The sequence below is a fragment of the Quercus lobata genome, chromosome 4 (genome assembly GCF_001633185.2).
Source record: "Quercus lobata isolate SW786 chromosome 4, ValleyOak3.0 Primary Assembly, whole genome shotgun sequence".
Classification (NCBI taxonomy): Eukaryota; Viridiplantae; Streptophyta; class Magnoliopsida; order Fagales; family Fagaceae; genus Quercus; species Quercus lobata.
In genome coordinates, this window is record NC_044907.1 from 36,075,356 (window position 1) to 36,103,166 (window position 27,811).

Sequence of the window (27,811 nt, forward strand, 5' to 3'; positions counted from 1 at the left end):
TTTGCATCTCTTTATTGTGGAGAAAATCGAAAGTCAATAGACTCAATACCCTCTATAAACTCTCAGAAAAGTAGTAACTAAAAAATCCCTAGGGACCTAACGTCAACCAGAAGCCAGAACATTTGATCGCCACTCTAACCCTTTCTGATCACTGGACGAACATTGAAGCCTTCCCTGTCTCCCATCACTTGTTTGTTACTAGTTCTTCTAGACTCATATAGTGCTCAGATCGTGAGCCAGACTAAAAATCATCATTTTGTGCTTCATAAGGCAGAGAGCTTCCTCGAAGGGTATGGAGTTTTGAATTTCCTCTATTATGCGCAAAGGTGATAGCTAGATAGTGGGGTGGGGGAGGTAATTTTACTGCTATAGAAGTAGAGTTAGATGCTACTAGATCTATTGTTGATGTTTTAGGTAACTCTTCTTATGTGACAATGACATTCTGTCGCCTATTCCGAATGATTGCAGGCAGATGCTGTTTAGTTAGGATGAGAACTAATCAACTTATTTGCCCATCCATAATAACTTATTACTTAGAATTTGTTCTGAAAATATTGTAGACATAACATTTCTCTTTTGTATTAAGAGAATTTTTTTTAATCCAAGTACATGTAATTCCTTTTTTATTATATATATAAAAAAAATATTTGTAAAATTAATCCAAGTTCACGTGATTCTAGTCTTGAATTTTATTTTGTATGACAGTCTATGGACTTAACTATTATTTTATATGAGGATGACCTCAATGAGATGTTTCTTAATAGGTATTGCTTGAGACATCTCATGTTCCTTAGTTTTGTTGAATGAATCTAATTTTTACCCCAAAAAATAGAGAGAAAAAAAAAATACTTGTACCCCTAAAAATTCTATGCATTTCACAAAATCTCATTTACACTTTGTTTTCACATAAAACATTTTTGTATTTTCTGATATGTGAAATGGTACTTACACCCCATAAAATTGTATTATACAAATCTCATTTTCACGTAGTTTATTTTGATAGAAAATATTTTTCACATTTTCTAATGTTTGGTATGGTGAAAAAATGCAAATAAATGGAAGATATTTTCTATGGTCAATGAAAAATAAGCTAAGTAGAATAGAAAATGTTTTCGTTCTTAAAAGAGCATAGAATGTTTCCCTAAACATTACACACTTACCAAATCACCACAAACATTCCATATACACTTCAAACTTTTTTTTTCCTTTTTGATGAAAAAAAAAAAGGGTAAAGGAGGATGACCGAGTAACACTTCAACCTTTTATTGTGCCAGTAGCATAGCTCATTATATATAAATAATTCCAGACAAACCAAAAAAAAAAAAAAAAAAAAACTAGTTAAAAATTTATCAAAAAGGTCAAAGTTTGGGTCTAAGCTCCAAACTTCAATTAGCTCAACTAACAACGTATTTTGTGGATTTAAGCTTAAAAAAAAAAAAAAAAGATAAAATTTAGCTACAAAATTGGTTTTAGCCTTACTCAATATATTTTTATTGGAGGTAAATTTTGATAAATCCACCATTGGATTACATATTCTTTTTATATTCTCTATACTTGCAAAATTTGTAAAAAATTAAAAATCAATGGCTATGTTATCAATAAAATGTTTAAATTGTAAATTTTTGTAGTTTAAAATTATGCAAAAAATATAAGCTTATAAATTATATAATAATTAATATATGATTAATACAAAATTTAATGTGTATTAAAATATGTAAATAACATACAATTCAACGATTAAAATTTCAAAATATGTAATAATATTTATTTTGTAACTAAAATTTATCATTTAAAAAAAATCATTATATAACGGATCCATAAATTAAAATTCTATTGAATTTGTGTCTAGATTTAAAAAAAAAAAAAAAAAAAAAATTGGGTCCAAAGTAATACGGAGCCCAATGGTCTCCAATATTTAAATGGTCCAAATTCTATTCTGTTTCCTCTCTCTCTCCACAGATCGTAGCTGTTCTCAGTCCCTAAACCCTCCCCTGTCTCCACCGCCGGCCCACCCAGTCTCCGCCACTCCTCCTCTACCACGTCTACGCCACTCCGCCGTTCAAACCCACCTCTTCTTTTCCTTTCAAAACCACAACCCTTCACGGACGAAGACAGAGAGATCAACCTGTAGTTTGGGAGTACAAAGTGCTAAGTACCCCCAAAATCAAATAGGTGGTTGTTTTTTCTAGTTTCTACTATAAAAACCCAACATAAATATATATATAACCTCAAGCATAGTCTAGCTCTAGCCCCTATTGGAACATGACCAAATTGCAAAGCTGACAAGGTTGTAAGAAAAGCCGACCAAGCTCAACTTTTGACGACCACCTTCGAGTGAGGAAACTGTATCTGGGACTGTGAAGTCTAAGTAAAGTGAACTATCATTCAATACTCAGGTAATCTCTCACTCAAATCTTCATATTATATTATGAATTCTATATAAAGTTTGAGATTTGATGTGTTTGATTAGACTGTTGGGTTATGATTTATTTAGTGTGCTATTGCTATAAGAGAAATGAGAAAATGTTGGGTATGATAATATTTTTTGTGGTGCTGAGAAACCCCAGAAAGTGAATTCCTTATTTTTATGTTTATGAGTACATTAATTTATTATGTGATTTGGTTCATTTGATAGGATTCTGGGTTGTGATTTGTGCATTGTGTTTGTGCTGTTTGAAGAGAATAATCAAATTAGGTTCTATTTTTATTTTTCCTGTATTTTCAATGACATGGGTTACTCATAGAAGTTGGTTCTATTCTCATATTATTTTTCCCTGTTAGGAAAAAAAGAAATGGGATTGGAAAGGTCTGTTGAGATTTTCTGTTGTTTGGGTTTCTAAAATGCTAGGTACAGAACATTTTTCATAATTTTTTTTCACAACTCGCTGAGATGTCAAGTTGTGAATAGTGCAACATCACACTTTCAAATGGATCCACCACTTACATCACTTTACAAAGCATGTCATCAACTACAATATGTCACTTTGGTAGTTGTGAAAATTTGTGTCGCTGGGCTTATAGTTTCTAAATTCAAAATTCATTGTTTCATGTTTTTTGGGATACAAACAGGGCCGGCCTAAGCGTTTCGGAGGCAAAATTTTCAAATGGGCCTTTATGTTATCACTTAAATAATAATATAATAATTTTTTAAAAATCCGTTCCTTTTACTCTTTTTGATTTTTTTTTTTTTTTTTATATATATTTGAGAAAATGCTAAAGTTATAACAAATTTTACTACAAACTGGTGTTGTAATAAATGTAATCAATGACATAAGGCTTACAAAAATACTAGAAATATTATAAAATTTACAACATGAGAATTATAAAGATATATCATCAATCACAAATATTCATTCAAAAATGCATTCAATAGTTTGTTGAAATCTACCTATCATATTCATTGTCATATCAAATTATAAAAGTTATGGAGACCACCACGCACCCTCGGTGAAGTGATCACTCCACAAGTTTGTTGAAATCTACCTATCATATTCATTGTCACATCAAGTTATAAAAGTTATGGAGATCACCACACACCTTTGGTGTAGTGATTACTCCACAAATATAAGTTCTTGTGGGGTATGGGGGGTAATGGCCGAGATTTAAGTCTCTAGAATAGAGTTACACACATATATACTTAGATTAGGCTAGAATATAATTTTTATTTTGTATAAAATTAATTAAATAAATAAAAGTTATGTAATAAAATTTATAGTATTTTTAACATTTTTCTATTTGAATTACTTGTGATTAGTAACACGTCTATTTGTAAGATCTATTTATTTAAATTTTTCTTATCTCTATCTCTATCATTACTTAATTCTTTAAGCTTTCTTAATAGTGAAAAAAAATGTAAACTAAAATGTTTTAATATCTCCCAAAAATATTTATATATAAAAATAAATAAATAAATAATTTGCCCCCAAATTTGGGGCCTTCTCTAGTAAGGGGGCCCTAGGCAATGGCCTAATTGGCCTAAGCCTAGGGTCGGCCCTGGATACGAATAATATGATGTATTGATATATTGTGGCAGTATGAAACAGTGATGATAAGATTACTAAGGGTACTTGAAAATGCTACTCTGTATTAGAATAAAGATGTGGAGATAATTTCTATGTTATGGAAAGGGAGGGCTTTTTTAGGTTGCTACTCACTTTCTCACTTCTGAGGAGGTGAACAGAGGATCAATTCTGGTTCCTGAGCCTGTTTTGAATCTGTAGGGACCTGATTTCACATATGATCAGATTACTGGGAAATTTTTTTAAGTAGGTCTCATTTTTCGGAGCTGCTCATAGCTCATGCTATGGTGTTTGGGGTGCCAAGACGATCTAGGACTATGAGTAGTACAAATTGAAAGGCTCCAAAACTGTTTGGACAGGACCAAAAAGAGAAAAGAAAGAAAAGGATTTCCTAAGGAGAATAGAGTAAGAGTCAAGAGCCAAACAGAAGGGCTGAAAATTATGCATCTTGAGTTTCGAGTTTCAATTTGTTTGTGGGAATAATTGATTTGATAATGGATACTGTAGAAAAATAGTCATCCTGAAGGTCAGATTCTACAACTATAGATAGGGTTCAGCTTTCAAGAATTAAAAAAAAAAAAAAAATCAATGGATGACTGTGAATGATATATTTTAATAATTCCGTTTTTGTCACAGATTGGGTGACAAAGAAAAGTAACTCCCTACATCTTCCCAACAATTCCAATTAGGAAAAAGCACTTCCCCCCCTTATCTATGGGTTAGTTTCTTATTGGTGACTTTTATAATATTGCCTTGGCAATTTGAAGGTTTGTTAGCTGGGTTTGAAATGGACCTTAGTATTGCTTTTTTGTGGCAGTTGTGGAATATAAAAATTTTACTCTATGTTCATGCTGTTCCATTTTCTCACAGAGAGTGGTGATGGGGAGTGGAATGAATCTAATCCAAACTGACTGGAGCTATTTATGGAGTCAATATTTGTATAGATCTTTTTTATTTTATTTTTTTAGTCAAACCAGAATTTCTTGTAGTGCAATGAGGAGGTTCTCTTGGTTGGAATCTGGGCCTTTTCCTCCCAATATTGCTACCCATGCTTTGGGTTCCATGATGTCTTTTGTATTCTTTCAATGGGCATTTAAATTTAATGAAGGTCCTTTAAGATTATATTTAGTGGCTGAATGACCAGTTCGATTTATGTTTTCCCCAAATTTATAGTGAACACAGTTCAATTTTTTAGCCTTCTCACTAGTGATATTTGTAGTTAATGGATGTGCCATATGGAAAACATGAACACTTGAATTAAATCATGAATTTATTAGTTTTTTCCTATGTAGGAATGGTTTCTCCTTGATCTGATTTAGGACAGGTTTTGCATGGATGGTAAAGACATGAACTTCTAATTGTGTAAATGTAATCATTAACCCATTACTTAGTAAGAGCAGTCATACTTATCAAAAAAAATGGTAAGAGCAGTCATACATCTAGTGTTGCTTTGTAAGGAACAATATTTTCAATTAGGGAATCATGAATTAACAATTCACACCCACTCTTTAATCATGCTAGTCTCTCTTTATCCTCTAGAATATTATTTGGTGCTAGTCTCATTTCAGCGATTGAAGTAGCTCTTCTCAATTAGGTTGTTATTCTTCTTCATTACTCCACTCTACTGCTTTGTTAGTAACTTGTCTTGTTTTTCTAGCCTTTGTTATTCATGTCTATCTATTTCTGTTTTTACTTTTTCAGTTTCTAAATTTGGTTTCTGTGTCAATAATATGGACTTGTTTCTGATTCATCCTATTGTGCCATGAACTATGGTTGATTACAAAATTGTTTTTTTATTAGGCAGGGATTTTTCTGGAACAGTCTTCTACTATGTCTTCACTTTACTCTTCAGTGAGAAACATTCTGATAGATGATCCAAGATAGCTGAAATATTTGCTTTTAGGTTCCTTGATGTCCACTATTCCCATTTTTCAACTCTAACTTTTACACGAATGTCTCATTTATTTCAAATCCTTAACCTGTAGTATTTCTGAAGTTTTTTCTGCATTATTTTTACTTAAACAATCTAGGATTTCTCTTGGTTTTGCTGAGGTTATGAGCAATTCCTCCATTGGTTCATATCAATTCTATCCCGTTCTCTCTTCTTCTTCTTCTTCTTCCTTTTTTTTTTTTTTTTTTTTTTTTTTTTTTTTTTTTTTCAGTAGTTATATGCGAGACCCCTAATACCACTTGATGCCTTAACAAGTAAGCTACCTCTATTCAATTTACCTGAAAAGTATTCTGCTTACTTGCAGATACCATGTTTCTTTTTTAGGGGCATCGCGTTGGAAGTTGGAAAAATGTGTCCTTATAGTTTTTACACAGGTCTCTAAATTCTAGTTATGATCATTGTTCTTTTTGGCAGGAGATGTCTTTCTTGAAGCATCTTTGGGGTGATTTGGAGGTTCAGATTACCATATTAACGTTGTATTGCTCTGCATCTTTTTCAGGTCTGAAGCTTACACCAAAAAGTTCCTGTTTATTCATCCTAGTCCTTTATTGAGAGAGCTATATGCTATAGTTCTCACTGCATTGCATCTGAGACAAAAATTGACTTCATTTATTTACCAAAAATGACAGAAATCTTCAGTTACACGGCTTACAGACAGTTATCTCAGATGTTCCTCTCGATAATTTTCTTTCACAGTTCTGAATACATTTTAGCACTCGCCGTTCATGGGAAATCAAATGTTAATCTTAAGTCTCTTCTGATTAGCCCAAGTTATCTTGCAGCAATGTTCTTTTCTTTGCTGGAGTACTTAATTGAAATTGTGTTATTTCCTGGGATGAAGGAATACTGGTGGATTAGTAACTTGGGCCTTGTAATGGTTATAGTTGGCGAAATAATAAGGAAAGCAGCAATTATTACTGCTGGTTATTCATTCACACATCTTATTAGGACCAATCGTGAGGAGAATCACAGATTGATTACTCATGGAATCTATAGATTTATACGACATCCTGCATATTGTGGTTTCTTCATTTGGTCGGTTGGTACTCAGATAATGCTTTGTAATCCCATATCGACGATTGGATTTGCAATTGTTGTTTGGCGCTTCTTTGCACAACGGATTCCATATGAAGAGTATTTCTTGAGGCAATTTTTTGGTTCGAGTTATGATGAATATGCCCGAGGTGTTCCTTCCGGGGTGCCATTTGTAAAGTGAGGATCTGATGTTCTGTGGGCTGGGTTTGCCAGGGTGCCATTTAGAAAGTGAGGATGTGTAGATTCTGTGATCTGGGTTGCATTTGGCTTCTTGTTTCATTGAAGCACTCGAAATTTCCTTGAAGCTGAACTGATCAATGGTTTGCAAGAGTGACCAAGTTATTTACTTCCTTTATTGCAGCTTTATGCTTGGTAGTAATTCTGAAGCTAGATTCTTGTAGTTATTGTTCATGTTGGGAGAAAGACACAAGGCTTGTCTTCAGGAATTAGGAGTTAGGAATATTAAATTTTTTATTTTGTTCCCATCAAACATGCCTAGTATGAATAATATATCATGCAGTTAAAGTTTAGTAAACTTTTGATTGACTAACAAGTTTCTAATACATTTTAGAATGACTATAAAGCGGGGTTGTATCCCTCTTATTGTTCCAAATACTTTGGGGTGGACCACTCATATTGTTTAGCCAATTGCTATTGCAACACCACCTCCTTAAAAAGTTAAAAAAAAGAAAAGAAAAAAAAAGCACTGATTGATTTGAATAATGCAATGAAATCCAATTGATGCTATTCTAAAATATCTTCATTTTATGCAGGGCCAATATTCACCTTTCCATTTACGCTCGTACACAGTCGAAATTGTAAATCATTGTTGCCATCATGAATTTATGACAAAATCAAAAGAAAACAAGCACAGGCCCAATGATCCAAAGCAGAAAAGTTACGTGTGACACAGAAAATCGTATTGCCCATGATGTTTAAAAGACAAACCTCTTTCAAAAGGTCACATATATACACTACCTTTTCAGTATCCAAGTCGGTGGAGCCAGGATTTGAGTTGGGAGAGGGAATTTATATATTCTACACGTACTTATACACATTATGTGAATATATAATATTTGAGACCAATTTGAAAAATTAAAAGTTATTCATTTAAATACTAAGTGATATTTAATGTAATTATACAAAAAAGTAAATAACTAAATAAACTCTACAAAAAAAAGCTTATTCATAATATTGTATTTAACTATTGAGATATTTCTCACATGAGTGATCTATTTTTTAATTTTTTAAATCCAAAACTTAAGTTATGAATCAACTGTTAGTAGTTAGATAAATATTGAGTGTAATATATGTGAATTTCTATTATTTTGGTTAATACTTATAAAAGGTTCAAATTATAATATGGTAGGGACATACTAAAAAATTCAAAGCAAGACATGCTAATGGAGGACTTGAGGTTTCTTAGTAGTTCGTTTAGAAGTTGTGCTCTGTTTCAAGACCAAAGAAATAGAGTGGCATTTTATAAACCCAAAAACAAAAAGTAGGCAATGGTATTTAATAAGTATTAGGGTATTTTTTGGGTTGGTCAAGGGGCCAATTGCCCCCCACCCCACCCCCTTGGCTCCGCCTCTACTCCAATTGAAAAATAAATTTAACACATCAAAAACTTGATCTAGAAAAAAAACTTTACATGCAGGAAAATAGATGTTTAATTAATAATAATAATAATAATAATATTATTATTATTATATTTAAATATAAAAATGCTCCAAATTAATAGTTTTCACATTAACCCCAAAATATATTGAGCCAATCATATTCTAACCAAACGTCACAACAATATTATTTTGATTTGTGGTGAGTCCAGGTGTAATCTTAGTTTTTTTTTTTTTTTTTTTTTTTTTGGACTTATGATGAATTGAGATTTGAGACTTTGTTTATTTTGCCAAGAGCCTAGTAGCTCAATTAGAATTATCTGCATTTCAACGGAAATGTCTTGAGTTCAAGCACTACTGTAACTATCAAAAATTATTAAAAAAAAAAAAAACACACACACACACACACATCATTTGTTATAAAAATATTGTAAAATTTTTTTAAATAAGGTTAAAAAAAAAAAGAACTCCTTTTTTTTTTAATAGAAAAGTGGTAAAAAAAAAATCTTTTTCAAATAAGGACGATACACAAATTTTCCTTCTCTCTTAATACTTTCACAGTTGCCCTTTCTATTTAATTAGTAAAATGTTTTCAATCTGTACCAAAGCTAATGTGCCTAACTTTTACTTGTGCAGAATTTTCCCATCTCAAAAAAGAGGGCAAGACGAAAGTAGAACATTCATAATCCTCTTGCCCCAGTGTCATCAGTGTCACCCCTAATTTTAAAGAGTTTCAAGAAAAAAAGAAGAAGATAAGTATAAAAAAAATTATTAAAAAAATAAAAATAAAAATAAAAATGAAATTTCGACTATAAAAAGAAAAAAGAGAAGAGTACAGACGTGCCCTAACTCTTCCCTGTGCTATCTCCTCCGCCGAATTGAAACATGTCGCAAAGGAAACATGTCCCATACGACATCATCATCATCAGCATCTTGCCAAAGCTACCGATCAAATCAATAGTAAGGTTCAGATGTGTCAGCAAGTTATGGGACTCCACAATCACCAGCTCTGATTTCATCTCCACCCACCTTAATAACAACAACAACAACAACGTTTCTGATCATGGTTATCTCATACACATGCCTAATGTTATCACAAAGGAAGCCACGTATTCTTCTTCTTCATCATCTTCTTCTTCTCTTTCTAACCCAGTTTGTTTGGTTGCTTTTGATCCTAAGTTTAACAAGATTTCTGAGTATAGAATTTCCTCAGATTTCTCTATGGAGTTTCCCAATATAGTAGGTTCATGCAATGGCGTATTGTGTCTCGCTGATTCTTCATGGAACCCCACGTATTTGTGGAACCCCAGCATTAGAAAATTCAAGAGTTTGCCTTGCTTAAGCAAACACCAACGGGTTTCTTCTGGATTTGCTTATCAGTCTGAAACCAATGACTACAAGGTCATAAAGATATATTCTACGTCTGAACCCTACGTCAAAAGACATGCTGAGCTCCAGGCCGAGGTTTACACGTTAAGTTCGGATGAATGGAGAAGGGTTGGAATCTCATTGAACTTAATAAGATTAAAGGAATCTCATTCATCTGATACATTTGTTAGTGGGGCTTTGCATTGGGTGGCATGGATTAAAGAGGATTTCGGAATTAGTAGAAAAAAGATTTTGTCATTTGATGTCAACAATGAGAAATTTGGAGAGATAGCAATCCCTTATGGTGGGAAAATACACCCAGAAATTCTAGCTGTGATCAAGGGGAATCTGGCCTTCATTTCATCAGAATTTTGTTATGCCCCTGGAATACGCTACGGCGTTTGGGTGATGGGGGAGTATGGTGTATGTGAATCATGGAATAAACTTTTTACTTTGCGGTTGGGAGGTTTTGAATCCATAATTGGTTGCACGAGGCATGGTGAAGTTATAGTAAAGACTGCCAAGACTAAATATGATGCTGAATTTCAGAGGGGAATTCATTTTGTTGTTGTTATAATTGACCCTGTAACTCTAAATGAGAAGGAGCTTATTGTTCCACATTTTCCAACTAAAGCTACTACTTTTGTGGAAAGCCTTGTGTTGCTTGATGAAAATCCGGATAAGAAGATTTCATAGAATCTTGTTATATGCAAGCTCTAATAGAAATAATGAGACCATTATCATGTTGTTTCCTTTGAAGTATTGGTGTGATTTAGAGGGTTGGATTTTGTCCATGAGTTATAACATCCCTTAATGTTTGTGGAATGGGGTATCAAATACCGGAGAGGATCAAGTTTGATTGCTGTTATCTGCAGATTAGCTTGAGGTTGTGCAGTTTGCCATCGTTTGTCGCCGAGAAATAGAGCATTCATGGAGGTCTGATTAGCTTTGAGGAAGGTATTGTGCATTCAAAACCATGAGTTTGCTAGAGAGACTTTTGTCAACAAAACCATGTTTGTAATAGGGATTTATGTTGTACATGGGAAGTCCCTTGCTCTGTTTTGAGGGGAAATTCCCCATCATGTGTTTGCTTAACTGTCTTTTAATAACAGGTTTTTAGTGATAAGAGTACTAGTCATAAATTTTATGAGCAAGGTCATGAATTTTACAATGAAAGGAACTAATTACTTATTTCATATGCAGATTGTGAGGCAAATGACCAATAAATAAATTACACAAGCATCTTACCAAAAGATCGACGGGATTTCGAATCAATATAAAGTGCTTTCCTTTCTTCATCAAATCATTCGGTAAACCAAAGAGCGGTTCTTTTGCAATATGTTGTAAACAGTGAAAATGTTGATAATTTTATAAAAATCATGAATTTGAAATTGAACCATAAGCATGGTAAAATTTTGCTGATTTTTTGTTGACATCTTCTGTTGATTTTTCAGTTTCTCTATTTTTGTGATTTGTATTCTTTGAAATGGACTTCACACATCCTGTGTGTTAGTCAATTTTCCTTTCTCATTAAAAGTTTTACTTACAAGAAAAAAAATCATGGAAAAGCTTGTTGTTTACCTTACAAAACCGGTTCTTCTTCCTTCCTGGGCCAAAAACGACATCTTTGATTATCTTATTTCCATCAGATTTCTACTCCAATCGAACTATATGAATTCAACTTTCATGTATGGATGAGAGCACAATATATAATGAGAATAAATGACAATGTCTAAAATACAGAGAAAATTGAAGACATTTTAGCACTTCGTTTGTTCCGTTTTACAAAATTTAACAAAAATGTTTTCAATTTGATCAATAGAGTGGATATACTCTTAAGCTATCCGAGAATACCCTTCCCAAGTACCAAATGGCACCCAAAGCTCAGGAGACATCCCACATCAAGTCAATCTGTAGATGGTTTTGACACTATAGTCAATTTGGAACTCAAGATAACATGTACTTCACTCCAGTGACTAGGCAATTAACCTCAACAAAATAATAAGTAATTTGGAGTACATAATCAGGGAACAGACTTGTATTTTTCAATAGCCTTTGAAGCAAAACCAAAAGATTGCTAACCGATGGCAGTGCCTTCCATCAGGCATGATCAAATTAAATGTAGCTGCTGCTGTTTCTGTCAAATGTACCTCATTAGTAGTGGTTGCAAGAAATGATATAGGTGAATTACTAGAGGCCTAGGCCAAAAAGTATATTTCCTTGTGATCCTTTATTAGCAGAGGCCTCTGCCATTTTTTGGGCACTACAGCTAGCCATATCAGAGAATTTCCTTTGAATCCTAGTGGAAGAAGACTCAAAGATATGCATTGATGCCATAAACAATAATGGTGTAGAGAGCTGCTGGTATATTTATAATATTATTTGTAATATCCTAGAACTTAGGAATATATTTTCTATATGTTCTTTTAGTTTAGTTAAGAGGGAGTTGAATTATGTAGCCTATGCTATGGTAAAATGCTCCTTAGGTGTTAATAATCTTTTTTTCTGTAATATTTCTTCCATCCTAGCTCCTGTCAGGGAAGTTTGGATGAAAAATTTTGTTGCTTGTTCCTGTTAATGAAATTCAGCTTTTAGCCTCCCAAAAAAAGATATATATATATATATATATATATATATTTTGTGGCTACAATGTCAACAACCAAAAGAAAAATCATATACAGCAAAATTCCAACATTGCATCACATAAATTTGAGTGTTTATCCACAATAAAATATCAATAAATTTCAAGTTTTAAATTAAAACATCAAATGGTCATGACAGGTCTCACGAGGGAGGGGGAGTGCTTGTGTTGTTCTGCTATGGACGGGAGACAAAAAATAATTTATGGCTTAGAGGATTCTTTTTTTACTGTCAAGCCAACCACCTAAAATGGAGAAAATAATTTCCAAAAAATATTTTACATCAAAACAAACACAACTTTCAAAACAATAGTCACTCTCTCTTACTATTCTCACTGGTCACTACCACCCTTCCCTCTTCCCTTTCATCTCTTACTTTCAAGAGTTCAAATCATTTTTATTAGGGGTGACAAAATACCTTTTCTTTAATTTATTCTTTCCTATCGACAATGTATTCTCCAATATTAACGGTCATAATTGAAATTATGCAAGAAACATAACTGTCAACTAATTTTCCTTTTGACATATTTAGTTCATTTTTCACCATATTTTACAAAATGAAGTCAAAAAAATGTACAAGGATAGACTTCCTCTTTTGTCGGTTCAAAAACCAAAGGCCCGGTCCCAACCTTCAAATCATCTTTCTAACTAACTAGCTTACACAAAAATAATATATATATTTTTTCTTCTTTTGAGCAGAATCGATTCTATATATATTCTAGACTTCATTTATATAGAATCTTGTAGTAAAATAGGGAAGAGAAAAGAGGGGTATTCTTCTAACCAAACAATGACATTCTCTTTTTCTTTTGCAACACTAGCTAGAATTAGAGCAACACTATTACATCATAAAGGAATACTAGCAATAATAATAATAATAAAATCAAAACTATCTCTAATCAAAGTAATATCTTCGAGGATCCAAGCAACCTCAAGTGAGCAAATTCTGTCCGAATTCAAAAGATCAACAAGTTCAGCAAAGTTGCACTCCACTTCCACTTTTGAAAAACAGTGCTTAGACAGAATTGCAAGTTGTCCTCATCATATAAGCCACATCATTAGATTCTCCGGTTAAATTTAAATATAAGATTGCATGATCAATAAGACACAAATAACATTATCTTTTTTAAAAATAATAGACTAAAATATAATTATATATGCCAATTTAATTTAAAAACCTAATGCATTTCATCTATGTTTTACTGATCATCTTATTTTAGTGAAAATAACAAGAACAAGAAGACCTCTAGGATGACAATATGTAATTATATATAAGAAAAATGTTATATCCATAACATTTTCACAATAAAATTTAGATGGTAGCTAAAAGGATTTTACTAGTAAATTTTTTTAAATCCTAATCACTCTTTTAAGATTTAAGTGTCTAAATTTTACCATGTGAATATTCCACTAACAATACTCTTAAAATAATAAATAATATTACAAACAAAACAATTAAGAGTATGTTAATGGAATGATAACATAGCAGAATTTAGACCCTTAAATCATAAAAGAATAGTTAGGATTTTAAAGAAATCTTATGGTGGAGTACCCTGTAAAATCTAGAAGATCTGAATCTCAGATAAAAAAAGTAATTTAAGTAATGTGTTCAAATTAGAACAATAACAACTAACTACTTAAAATTTGTTATGAAAATATTGTTAATGTAGCACTTCTTTACGTATAAAGTGTAATTATTGAAAATTATGTGCCGCATAAGACAATTCAGAAAAGCCGCAGGACACCTACGCAATTTCTGCAAAAAACACACACAAACACAATTCACAAAAACTCACCCACGGACACATTCACACGACTGTGTTAAACCCACCAACAAAAATTTCAGAACAACCTCTCATTCATGTTTTCATACCCATAGGCCATAGCTATCAATCAATCAATCATCGAATTCCTCCAATTCCCATAAAAACCAATAACCCCCAAAAACTCCTTAACACAAAAGAAAGCAATTCTATCACCAATGGATTACTCCTCTTATGACTACAACCAATACCAACAACAACAAGCTTCTTCCTATGACCCATCTCAAATTCAACCAACCTATGATCATTCATCCCAATCCTACTATTCCTACACTCACCAATATGACCAAAACTACCAATATTACCAATCCCATGATTACAACAACAACAACACCAACACCACCACCGATTCATATGCCCAACAATCCCAATCCCAATCAGCAGAACCCACCAGTTCCATTCACCCTCCAGGGGTCCCACCCGATCAGACACCCCATTTGCAGAGCCAGCAGAATGAGTATTACCCACCACAATCACAATCACAAGGGTCTTTGGAGAATCAGCAGCAGCTGAATCCGGCCGCCGCCACAGCTGCCATCGCCGCTCTATCACAGTTCACCGGGCACCCTCCGGTAATGGGTTTTCTTTATTACTACAGCTTTGTCTATTTAGTAGATGTTTTATGTGCATTTTTAGCTACTTGTATTGTATATCTACTTTGGTAAAGTTTGTTTCTTTTTCTTTTTTTTATGGTGAATTTTTTTTGAGAATTTGGGATTGTTTGGTTTACATTGTTTGCACGTGATGAGGAAAGTGGTAAACCGAGAATTGAATGCTTGTTTTGTTTTATATAATGTGGACTTTTGTAGGTGGCAACTTGTGGAGTATTTGGTCTCATTTGGTTTTTGTAGAAATTTGTATGAATTGTGAATGTTATTGGTAGAAGTATTAGAAATGATAATGAAAGTCAATCATCTAAGTATATGTAGACAATTCGAACGAAATAAAACAAAATATGAACTCTATATTAGGCTCGTGTATTCGCAATCTGTAAATTGGAGTTCTTAAAACTGCTGAAGCTTTCTTAGTAAAACAAATGTCTTTTCAAGCCTTTTGAGAATAAATCTTATATGAAGAGGATATTTCCGAATTCCTTGGGGTAATATGATTTTAGTGTCTCTTTACTGGACTTAGTGTCCATTGCTTTTGATTCTTGGTAGTGGACCTAGTGGTGCAGGAGTGCAATAGCAACTTCTTACAGTGTGGTTTGATGTCTGCTACATTCTAAAATTTTAGTGCTGGGAATCAGAGTCAGTGTAGCATAGCATATTCTACTAATATCTTATAATACCTATGTTAGCATAATTCTCCCGATATATATTTATGTGGCTGTGTTTTTGTGTGTGCGCAAATGGAAACCAAAGAGCATTGAAGGGAAATTGTGAACATGTAAATGAGACAAAGATATTGACAAGATATGAACTTATCAAAAAAAAAAAAAATTTGACAAGGCATGTTAGCCTATAGAAATTGAGGGTATCTAAATAACAGAAAAAATATTGACAAGGTATGTGCAGGAAAAATGTGAGATTTAGATAAATAGATTTACAAATAAGGCCTAGGGGAGGGATTGAGGTGTCATCAGGCATCTTTTTCTGAATACTTTAAGAAGCCTTATTTGCTGATATTTGTATCTAAATTCTAAAGTAACTAAATCTAACAGAGAATAAAGGCCTGCCTTCTAGATAATATAGATAACCCTATCTCCAAGGGCCTTCGGATTATGAATTTTTCCCGACCAATGACAAAGTCACAAAGATGCCATGCTTCTACTACCGAGCTTAAATATACGATCCAAAAATACCCTGCCTCATTTATTCTCTGCTTCATTTGTTTCCCAAAGAAGATGGCATAAGCCATTAATTGACCCCTGGAGGTTTTGAAACAAACACTGGTCAAAGGTAAAGCTTAATTCTCAATGAGAGGAGCATCTCTTTTCTGACTTTAGTGGTGGTACAAGGCTGAAAGTACAAACTTAGGGGTGTTCACAAATTGGCCGAAACTGATAAAACTGGCCATTACTAAGCCAAACCGTTTCCACACTGCATTGGCACATGCAACACCAACCAACTAAAGTGAAACCTAGTTTGATGAGATTATCACATGTTTGAATCTTCCCTCAAGCTGCTTTCCAAACAAATAAATGAAACCCTTTTTGGGAACACTAAATACTCTTCCAAGGAAAAGAAATATTCGGAGTACCTTGGATAGCCACATAATAAGACCAAACAGCAAAGCCTCCATTTGCTCTCAATCTCCATCGCATCTGATCACACCCATCTGACCTATGAATATTGGAGTATCGAATTGCTAGAAAAGAAGAGATTGACTCCAATTCCCAATCATGAAAATCTATTCCCACCTTCCCCATCTGACTGGCAATCCATAAATCATATGTAACTTCACTATGGTGCTGCATAAGCTTTCTCACCCTATCTCATTGTTGTGAATTCTGATGGACTATCCATCCATACTAGCTCCTCCAAGGTTTTCATGAACTTCTTCTACAAAAATTGAGCCAAGGAAGGAAGTCTCTGCCTCTTTGGAAAATCTCTATGGTGAATTTGTTGCCTCCTTCCGCTACCACATCCTCATAGGATTTGAATTCAATGTTGAGACATCTTGAAACCACAAACAGTTTCACCTAATTTTGAGCAAGTAGAAAGCTTCTTTTTTAACAAAACTCATTAAAACAAGAAAGGCTAGGTAAATAAATGAATCTGAGAGACTACTGCCTCTCCACCAGGGGATCTCCAAATTGTGCCGTTCCTGACAGTGAGTGAGATTTGGTGGAGTGTCTGGTGTTTTCCTGATCATTACTTGGTTTAAGAACATGGAATTGTTTAATTGGTTCATTGATGAACAAGTTAGCTTGAATCAGTTTATGATTATCAACTTCTCCGTTTGCTTTGGCTTTTTGGGTTTTCCAGTTCTTTTCTTCCTCTCTCACTCTCTCTCTCTCTCTCTCTCACACACACACACACTAAATCCTATTATTAGCCTGTTGGGGAGAATGTTGTGACTAATTGTATCCTAAAATTAAATTTTGAGGGGATTCTGAATGTATCAAAGCATGTTTCACATTATTTATATGAGTAGTTTTACATAGTTGACCATAATTAAAATTTTAAAGATTTCATAAAGAGAATTTCAGGGTATTATGGTCCATCCAAAAAATTGAGTCCAAAGCAGGGAATCCTCTTTACAAATAGTATAGATGTTTTAGGATTTTTTATATGCTTTACAATATAATTTTATAATTTATACACACTTGAGATCCTATAAGATGTATGCTACTAAGCGCAGACACATTGACGTAGGACAACCAAAACAAAATAAAATAATAGTAAAATAAAGGGATATAAACTAGGAGTCAACACCTAAGCCTGGCTTGGAGTTAGCACTGAGTAGGAAAACCACTAGGAGTAAGCACCTAGGGTGGAACCAGAGTCAAAACCTGACCAAAGAGACCAAAAGACCATTTTTTTTCATTCATCAAAATATCATCTCCACAAGGAGTACAATAGATTACTTATAAGGATTGCTAAACCCTAGTTCTAATTGGTGTAGGAAATCCTAATTTCCTTATTACAAAAATAACCTTGCTTCCAAATTAAAATATTAATAGCCTAATAAACTACTAGAACCTAGAACATAAAAATACAATTGACTTGCAAACATAGATAATACTAAATAAAAATCTTGCATCTCCGCCTCATTCTCCTCTGGTTGGAGAAAACTCGACCTTGAGTTTTAAAGCATTGAAGGATTAGGATGCTAACAAGGAACACTTGCTTCAAGTCCGGAATCACCTTAGGGAGCATAGAGAAAAGAAAAACCTTGAATTCCATCAAATCAAACTCATTTGGAATCACAAAATCAATGTGTGAAATTAGCATAATCTCATCTTGAACCTTATGAACCATAGTAAGCATCTGGTTTTAACCTCTTCAACTTCACCAAGATTTAGATCTTCAAGCACTATGGAGGGTTCATCAGAAGCACATTCAAGCTCTGATACCAAAACTGACGCAGGACAACCAGAATAAAATAAAACAATAATAAAATACTCGCTTCGTCTCAAATTGTTTGGCCTAGTTAGAAAAACTCAATTATTTAGGAAAACATCATTAACTGCTCTATCTCTTAAAAAAAAAGTTAAAAATTTCATAAATTACCCTTAAACAAATTTATCAAAAAATTATTTTAAAACATTTTTTTAAATAATTTGAATAAAGATGACATGTATAGTGGATTTAAAAATTTAGTTTTTTAATTTTTTTTAAATTAAAAAAAATGCTCCCACAAATAAATTAAGGGCATAAAGGGAAAGTTAATAAATTAATGGTGTTTGACTTTTCAAATAGGACATAATTTTGGGACATCCCAAAATGGAATACAGGCCAAACAATTTGAGACGTAGGGAGTAATATGACCTAGGAGTCAGCACCTAGGCCTGACTTGGAGTTAGCACCAAGCAAGAAAAGCACTTAGGAGTCAGCACCCAGGGTGGAACTGGAGTCAGCACCAAACCAAAGAGACTAAAGGCCATTTTTTTTTTTTTCATTCATTAAAATATCAACTATCTTCACAAGGAGTATAATAGGTTGGTTATAAAGAATTACTAAACCCTAGTTCTAATTGGTGTAAGTAACCCTAATTGCCTTATTACAAAAATAACCTTGCTTCCAAATTAAAATACTAATAGTTTAATAAACTACTAGGACCTAAAACATAGAAATACAATTGACTTACAAACATAAATAATACTAAATAAAAATCTTACCTTCTTGTGTCTCCTGCATCACACATAACTGACAGGACATGGGACATAACAGCACAAAGTTTCTTGAAAAACTAGGGCACCACACAGCGGAGACACAACAATTAATTAATATATATTTTATGGTTATTTTATACATTTCTTGACAGATTTCATATTTATCTTAGGTTTTGTTAAATAAGCAGGACCAAAAATTTAAAAGTAATAAAAAATAGCAAAGAAATAGATTCATACTCATAAAGTAATATATTTGTGGGCCCTGGGGGCAATGGTTTTAATAATAAAGCTGACAAGAGGATATTATAAGAGATTACTTCAGTCAAACCATGAAACAGATAAGAGAGTTGACCATAGTCCAAAGATTTTAGACTGTAAAATTACCGATTGTCCCACAAGCTTAATCTATTGGATATGGTATATTTAATTATCTAACCACACAATTCTAACATAGACCAAAGCAGAGCATTAGAGAAATGAAGAAGACAATTAATTAGTATCCAGAGTACCAGCTAACAGAGATGAAACCTTATCTGATGAGTGATCAAATGTTATATTCTAAGCGCTTATAAAGATGATCTAATAGCTGGCCTGTCAATCAATTAAGAGAGGGCCGATCAAGAGAGTTTGAGAGAGAATGAGAGCGAATTTTTGTGTCAACTATTGAGCCTTGAGAGTCAACATGCCTATCTTATTTCAGAGGTGACAAAAATTGAATTATTATTTTTTTTTTTTTCCCCTTCATTGTGTTGTGATTGTGTCTCTGACAACACACCTAGACATGCATGCAAGCGTGTTTGGCATATCTGTCCGACACAGACACACTATGGATTTAGTCATGTTTATGCTTGTTAGAATATTTGTATCATCCAGTTTTAGTGAAACCTATTTGATTGGGTCTTTGAGCCAAATCACCAAAAAGTATTAGTGGGTAGCTTGTTGCCATGGTGTAAAGAATATAGGCTATTGAACAAAGCTTGGTTCCTTCAATGTACAAGCGTGTTATGCCAACCTAAAATAGCTGAGTTTACAACTATATTCTGGCCCTGTCTTATATTATGGTCTGAAAAGGGGTGTAATGTGAAGTATTATTATGCAAAGTGCGCACCCCCTTTGGAGCCTCTTTCTATTCTGATGAAGCTTCACTTGCAATGGATCTCAGCCAAGCTCAGTCAAGTTTATCTAAAGCAGGACACCTTAGAGCTAAAAATTTTTATTGGTTGTGGTTTCCCTTGAGCTCTATTGTCCTGCTGATTGGCTTGGCTTGGCTCAGTTTTTCTGCCAGATTTAAAATGTTGGTTTCTTTCTTGGTTGCTATTATATTGATGGTGATGACTCTACAATTGTTTAACATGGTTTTGACATTTTTCATTCTGTTAGAGTGAATATATTGCTGTGCTGCCTCTGGCTCTTATGGGAATATCATTGGGACGACAGGCTGATAGCCAATAGGTATTAAATTCTCAGCTTTGACATTAAAAACTTCCAAATCATATGGTTATGAAACTTGGCCACAAAACCCTAGAGTGACCAGATAAAGACAATTGGGTCCATCAATTAGCTTACTAAGCAATTATGGCTATAGCTTTCAGTGCCATATTATTGAAGCATATTGTCGGGTCTTTGCTGGTTGCTTTAGAGCTCGTGTGGACAAGTCATCCTTTGCTAATGTGCTTTTCTAATCAAGTGATCTTTCTTTCCCATATTCATGTGTTGTCATTTTGTCGACTCACACTGTTGGGTTTGATTGTTATCATTTGATTTAGTTTGTGGCTCGTAATTGAAATTTTATTGGGCCACTTTTGTGCTTGTTCCTCAGCTTAACTGTCTGGTATTTTCAACTGAATTACATGTTGCATCTTACAGTTAAGCAAGGGAGGGATAGTTTCATCTTAATGGTCCCTGTGTCTGAAATGATTCTTTACTGCAGTTCTGTTTTGAACCAGGTGTTTCGTTATCTGTTTGGAACTTGAGTACCCTGTTTTCAGGGCCCTTAATAAGGATTACCAAGAATTTTATTAGATCAACTTGCATCTTGGTGATGCTAAAAATGTTGATCTCAATGGATGAAATAATTGTCTGGTGAAGAGTTTCTGGTGGGTCTTTTATTCATTAAAATTCTAGTTTTTGAAGAAACAAACCGTACAACAAGGACCTTGTATCAAGTGTAAGATTTAATATCTTTTTGTCAGTAAATGCCCTTTCCCTCAATCCTATCTAAAAATTCAAAAGAAATAAGGTTTCTTTTGTGTGTGTGTGTGTGAGAGAGAGAGAGAGAGAGAGAGAGTTAAATATAGATGAATGCTTGTATATATACATCCAGTGTTTGTGTGTATAGTTCCATATTTCTCCTTTTAACTCAACAATGATGTCATGTCAAACATAGGGATCTATGGTAGGTAAGGACTATATGGGCATTTAAAAAAGCCAGTGTTTGCAAACACAAAATAAGAAATATTTTATTTTATTTTTTATATCTGTTTTTAGCTGTGGTTTGAAAGGCAGTTCTAGGTGCTTAGTTTCCTGGAAATTAGAGCTTAAGGACTCTTAGTGGATGGTGATCCTGGTTATTTTTCATATTAGATATTTTGCTTTTCAGACGTTATCTGCACATATATGTTTCTGTAATTGTCATTGCATTGGAAAATACTTATAGGAGTGACCTTAAAGATACTGCCTTAAAAAGCTTCATGGCTGCTTTGCATGAATGCCCACATGTTTCTCATAATTTTGAAAAGATTTTGTTATTAATTATTTTATTATTTTTATTTCTCAAGAACAACTGTCATTACCTGGTTGAACCAATTCTCAGTTTTCCAGGTCAGTGCCTGCTCAAGGTTGTTGCTCGTTGCAACAAACTTCATTTTAGTTTGGTCATAATATATTTCTTATCTGTGCTCTAGTGAACTTGAGTGCATGAAGTTTGCAGCATCTTTACCAATTTATATATTATGAATTCACATTTTTGGTCTGCTTTAGCAGGTTATTTACTTTTCTGATGTCTCACACAATCACACCTCAAGTCACTTATTGAAAATTTCAGTCTGGTTGTTTATAGCCTATTTTGTGTTTTGACATTTTATTGTCACTCCATTTATGTATATAAGCTACATGTAATGTACTTTTTGTTGTCTTGCTTTCTTGATGCTTAATTTTCTATTCTTGCCTATTTATCTTTAAACCTTTTTTTAATAAGCTTGTCAGTTGGTTTTCTCTCTGATCATAAAAGAATCTAGTAAATACATTATTACATAGTCCACTTGATCCTCAAATACTATTCTGCAGATTGGGCAATCTCCATATAGGGGTGGAGGTAGAAGGGGTGGTAGGCCCTTCAGAGGGGGTGGTCGGGGCCATTTTCGTGGTAGGGGACGTGGCCAGGGTGGTGGCAGGCACTTTCCACCACATGGTGCTGCAATAACTACAGCTACTGCATCTGCACCAGTTGAAGGTGGAGCTGCTATAATGCCACCACCTTCAGCATCAGTTTCTGGGCAGGCGCAATTACCTGTAGTGGCACAAGTGCCTGGTGCTCCATTCTGGCCACCTCCCCGAATGGCATGGTGTGAACTTTGTAGGGTTGACTGCAACACTCTGGAAATCCTAGAGCAGCATAAGAATGGTAAGCGACATAAAAAGAATTTGCAAGTACATGAGGAGTTGCAGAAACTCAACAAAGTCATAACTGGACAGCAGAATGTGCAAATGCCCAATTCTGAATTGAAACAAGAAACTGTTCAGCAGGAAAAAGTTGAGGAATTTGAAAACCAAACCCCTTCAGAAAATCTAAACTCTGAAACTGTTTCTGATGACAATATAAAGGAAACTGAGCAGCAGAAAGAGGCAGTAGGGAATTCTGAAGTTTTAGCTGTTGAACCTGAGGGTAAGCCTCAGGATCACCTTGCAGCTCGAGGTCGTGGATTGAAGCGAAAGATGAGAGGGGGCCGAGGGGGTAAGTATATGAGAACTTATGAAGGATCAAGAAGGCCAGTTGAGCCCCCCAAACCAAAACAGGTGGTTCCTTTAATATGCGAGTTGTGCAATGTCAAGTGTGACTCACAGATTGTTTTTAATAGTCATTTGACTGGTAAAAAGCACCAGGGAAATCTAAAGCGGTTTCATGGCCACCGTGCCTTGTATGGAGAAGCAGGACTTCAAGCACTTTACCCACCTAACTTTAACACTCCATCAGAGCTTCAAGCAGTATACCAACCTAACGTCAATTCTCCATCAACTTCCTTAACTCCTCAAGTTCAACCAGGTGTTAATGACCCCCAAATCCTTTTGGCCCAGCTGTTGATGTCTTATGTTCTCTCTCAAGCCCAAGCACCAGGAATGATTCCTGCGGCAGGCACATTGGCTTCAGTGCCAATACCAGCAGCAGCAGCATCACAATCAATTCTTGAAACTGAGAATCAACAAGGCTCAGAGAGTCAAGGATCAAGAGATGTACCTGAAGCTGGGACCCAAAAAGCTGGTATGACCGAAGTCAAAGTTCAGCTGCAACATGTCATAACAGAGTCTGAAGCCCCAGCAACTGTTAGTACCAACACCAAAACCAAGGATGGAAATTCAGAGTCTGTAAAGGAGGCAAGTCTACCCTCAGATATCTCAGTCACGGCACCATTAGATAATCCAACAGTGTTGGCTGAGCAATTTGTATCTGCAACAGTGGTCAATGAAGTTGCACCCATTCCAGGTAGTGAAGCTGCCCCCTAGGATAAAGTTGTGATGTGGAAGCCAAAATGCATACGTAGGAGCAGAGTCCAAAAAAATAGAAACACAACTAATAAGATAATTTTCTTTTTGTACCCCAGAAAAAGAAGAAAAAGAAATCCAACAGTAATAAAGGAATATTTTCTTGAGGTTCGCACTGTGATATGTTAAAACTCCTGTCTTGTTATTGTGAACATCTGTAAAATCATCTTTGCTGATTACATTATTTTCAGAAGTTTCCATTAATCTATTTTTTGTTTAAAGTTCACTTTAAAGTATCAAGCTTTCAACAAAGCATCTTTGAAAGTTGCCCTTCATCAATGAATCTTTCCATATATATGAAATTTATTTGTTAAATTAGAATTCCAAGTCAATTCTGGAGTAAATTGTTTGTCTTATGGCCCTAGCTCATGGGACTTAGAAATTTACTAGAATGTAACTTGGCTTTGCTTTTTGGTGGAGTCGGTCGGTACCATATTATTCAACAGCTTAGTATTTGACCCACTTCTTCACTTGCTTGCTCTATTGCCTTAACATTGTCCAGGAAAAATTGTGCCCGGTCATAATTTATATTATTCTAAATTTCTAATTTCATTGTTTCTAAGACTAGAATTTTTTTTTTTTTTTTTTTTTTTTGGTTGTTGCTGACTTGGGTGTCCAAGACTAATTTCTTGTCAATTTTGGGCTATTGAGGACAGGTTAGTAGTGAAGTGAAACTTTTGGTTCGAAAAGGCCTGCTTGTGAATCATGTAATTTGGATAAGGGACATAATAACAAGACGTAACATCCAACTTAAATAAATAGAAAAAAAAAAATGTTAAACTACAGCTCTTATGCTGTGATTTGGACTAAAGCTGAAGACCTGGAAGAGATCAAACAACATACGGTTCTAGAGCTACTATACATGAATCTTTAGCAAACAAGAATATAAAGTTGATTTGGAAGAACCATTACTACTCTCTTAAAATCAATTAATGTACATGTAATGTGAAAAATGTATAAATGTTTTAGGAACTCAAAATAATGAAGTGATTCCATGGTATATAAAAACAAATATGGATATGTATGAACAATTCTATCATGAATCCCCCCTTTTATGATTGACTAGATCTACTACACATTTAGATTTTCCTCAATTTTTCACATTTTTAAAATTGTATGGAAAGGAAAAAAAGAAAAAGAAAAAAGAAAAAAGAAATCAATAATATGCTTTGGGGAGGAAAAATTTGTAATGGTTGCTTCTCATAAACGAGTTTAGTGATTATCAAAATATAAATTGTTATAGCTTTGTTTAATAGTGTTCTTATGTGATAAATTAAAATGGAAGAAAAAGCTTTTATAAATTGCTCGTTAACTTCTCCAAAAATGCAAAATAATGTTAGCTTTCATAAGAAATAATCAAGATTCAATTTCATGTTCTAATAAAAATTATACTTTCTCCAATTTTTTATTGTTGCAACCTTAGAAATGCTAACCAAGTGACACACTGGGGCCATGGGTCATTAAAGAGGTTGACCCCCATTTTTGTTTTGATGCATATTTCCCTATATTCTAAAATATTAAAAAAATATTTCCATATATAATAAATTGAAAGTAAAATGCAATATGTTTCCTTGCAAAAAAAAAAAAAAAAGGCCTTACAAAAAATCAAGATGTAGAATTCTTTACTTACATAATATATATATATATATATATATTTTTTTTTTTTGGTAAATAGGCGATATATTAAAACTCAAAGAGAAGAAACAGGCCCATGGCAGGTCCTATTTACATGCAAACCAATCCTATCATCCTGAAGAATTTGCAAAACATCCACAGGCGGATTCAAAAAATTAAGAAAATCTATTTCCTGCTCCACTCCCATTTTGGCCAACAAGTCTGCACATCTGTTAGCTTGCCGGTAGCAGTGCTTGATCTGAATTTGCTGAAAACAGGATAGTAGCTTCCTGCAATCATCCATTATAGGAGATATAATAGTGTTATCATAGTTGTAGTTCCTTAAGGCATCAACCACTGCTTTAGCATCCAACTCTACAACAAGACATGGGATATTTAGAGAAAGGCACAAGCTGAGACCATCCCTTAGACCCCAGAGTTCAGCTGCAAAACAGTTCGTAGAACCTATATGCCTTGTGAAACCCGCTATCCAACTCCCATTATCATCTCTAACAACACCACCGCAGCCTGCTTGACCAAGTCTACCCAAAACCGACCCACCAGTGTTCAATTTCTTCCATCCCATTGCTGGCTTCTCCCATTTGATGCTTCTAGTCACAACTTGAGTTGGGCTCCTAGGAGAAGCTACATAACACAGAAACTCCATAGCTTGGTTCACAATTACATTGGAAAGATTTGGGTTTTGGCTCTTCCTCTTAATATATATTATATATTCCAATGTAATCACATTATTTTGAGATGAGTTTAAGACTATTACTTATAAGTCTCAACTACAATTCTCATTTTTCACTTAAAAAAAAAATAATGTCAAATTTTTTTTGCGCATTGAGCCAGTTTGCGACTAGTGATGTTAATATTAGGCTTATTAGCATCATTCTTCACAGTTAGTTCCCTATTGTTTCACTGTTAAGATCAGCTCCTATTTAGTTCAGGTATTCATATGAATCTTCACACAAAGATAGAGAAAACAAGACGCAAGAATGAAGGTTTATACTCTAGCCCATGTATTAGAAAATATACAAATAAAGGTACGGCATTTTTAGTGAAGAATAATATCCTAGACAGCTAAAGCTTACTTGATCAGATTCATTATCTGAAGTTCTGAACTATACGATGTCAACAATAGGATTTCCTGAAACAACCTGTAAACAAATCGACAAGATACTTGGGGACTTTTGGTGGGGAAGAAAGAAGACGTAAGAGGATTCTACATAAAATCTTGGGATAACATTTTCAAGCCTAAACTTGTTATGGGACTTGGGCTTAGACGTATGGAGTACATCAACAGAACAATGATAGAAAAATAGAATGGAGCATACTGACAGACAAAGATAGAAATGGGGTAAGAACTAATAACGATAACCTTAATGTATATTGGAACATAAATCTTGGACTTCAAGACCCCAAAATTAGAGTGGAGACTTCTCAACAAGAACTGTTGATTGGACTGGCCAACACAACTAGAGAGAGTGGTCCTATGCCGAAAGTAAAATGGAAGGAAGTCGTGGAGACTTATAATTCATGAAAATTAAAACTCTGGAAATTCATTCCATAACAAAAGTGATACGAAACCTGATATTTTCAATAGAAGACCTAAACTGCATGATGTGTAATGCAGCACAGGTGTCCATACAGCACCCATTCTTAAAGTGCCTAGTGACTCGGAATTTATGGTTGTCCCCAACGACCTTTTAGAATTGAAGAGCTCAACCTGTCATCTATGGAGGAATGGAACCAAATAGTGTTCAATACAAAAGCTCCATCAAGGTCCCACTAGAAGAGGCAGAAATTTAACAATGTATGCTACCATATGTTGTGATGTGATCTGGATGCAAAGGAATAGTCAGATGGTACATAGGACCATGACTGATCCAATGTAGGGAGCACATCTCAACCTACAAAAACTCATTTGCAAGCATGGGAATCCACTACTGAGGTACAAAGGTACCAGAACATGAACACCTCTTCCTCCCCCTTTTGTCAAAATTAATTTTGATGCAGTGTCAACAAACAACCAAACATGTTTTGCGATAGGTGGCCATGACCATAAGAATGGCATTATTTGGTTTGTATTAAGCTAATAAGGATAGATGGATGGTCCCCTTATAGCAGAAGCAAGAGCAGCACTCGAAGCTTTGTTCTAGAAAGGTTTTGATGGAGGGAAATGAACTAAAAGAAATTCAACGA

The 27,811-nt window shown here is 34.2% G+C and overlaps 3 protein-coding genes across 6 annotated transcripts; all 3 read left to right on the forward strand.

Annotated features, from left to right (window-relative positions):
- The first annotated feature begins 1,937 nt into the window (after positions 1 to 1,937).
- On the forward strand, positions 1,938 to 7,520 carry LOC115983441 (protein-S-isoprenylcysteine O-methyltransferase A-like). Of its 4 annotated transcripts, XM_031106111.1 has the most exons (3): positions 1,938 to 2,396; positions 6,385 to 6,469; positions 6,600 to 7,516. In XM_031106111.1, the coding sequence occupies exons 2-3, from the start codon at positions 6,388 to 6,390 to the stop codon at positions 7,184 to 7,186; spliced, it is 669 nt and encodes a 222-aa protein (XP_030961971.1). In that variant the 5' UTR covers positions 1,938 to 2,396; positions 6,385 to 6,387; the 3' UTR covers positions 7,187 to 7,516. The 4 variants fall into 4 exon arrangements, with proteins under 4 accessions (XP_030961971.1, XP_030961972.1, XP_030961974.1 ...); XM_031106112.1 differs by lacking the exon at positions 6,385 to 6,469 and having other exon boundaries at positions 6,470 to 7,520; XM_031106114.1 differs by lacking the exons at positions 1,938 to 2,396; positions 6,385 to 6,469 and adding an exon at positions 4,624 to 4,737 and having other exon boundaries at positions 6,470 to 7,520.
- A 1,986-nt stretch (positions 7,521 to 9,506) lies between these two features.
- On the forward strand, positions 9,507 to 10,685 carry LOC115985104 (F-box/kelch-repeat protein At3g06240-like). Its single transcript, XM_031108073.1, has one exon. It carries the CDS (start codon positions 9,507 to 9,509, stop codon positions 10,683 to 10,685), a length of 1,179 nt encoding a protein of 392 aa, XP_030963933.1.
- Positions 10,686 to 14,433: 3,748 nt separating this feature from the next.
- LOC115986708 lies at positions 14,434 to 24,213 on the forward strand. Its single transcript, XM_031109966.1, has 2 exons — positions 14,434 to 15,023; positions 22,517 to 24,213. The coding sequence occupies exons 1-2, from the start codon at positions 14,610 to 14,612 to the stop codon at positions 23,948 to 23,950; spliced, it is 1,848 nt and encodes a 615-aa protein (XP_030965826.1). The 5' UTR covers positions 14,434 to 14,609; the 3' UTR covers positions 23,951 to 24,213.
- The last annotated feature ends 3,598 nt before the right edge of the window (positions 24,214 to 27,811 follow it).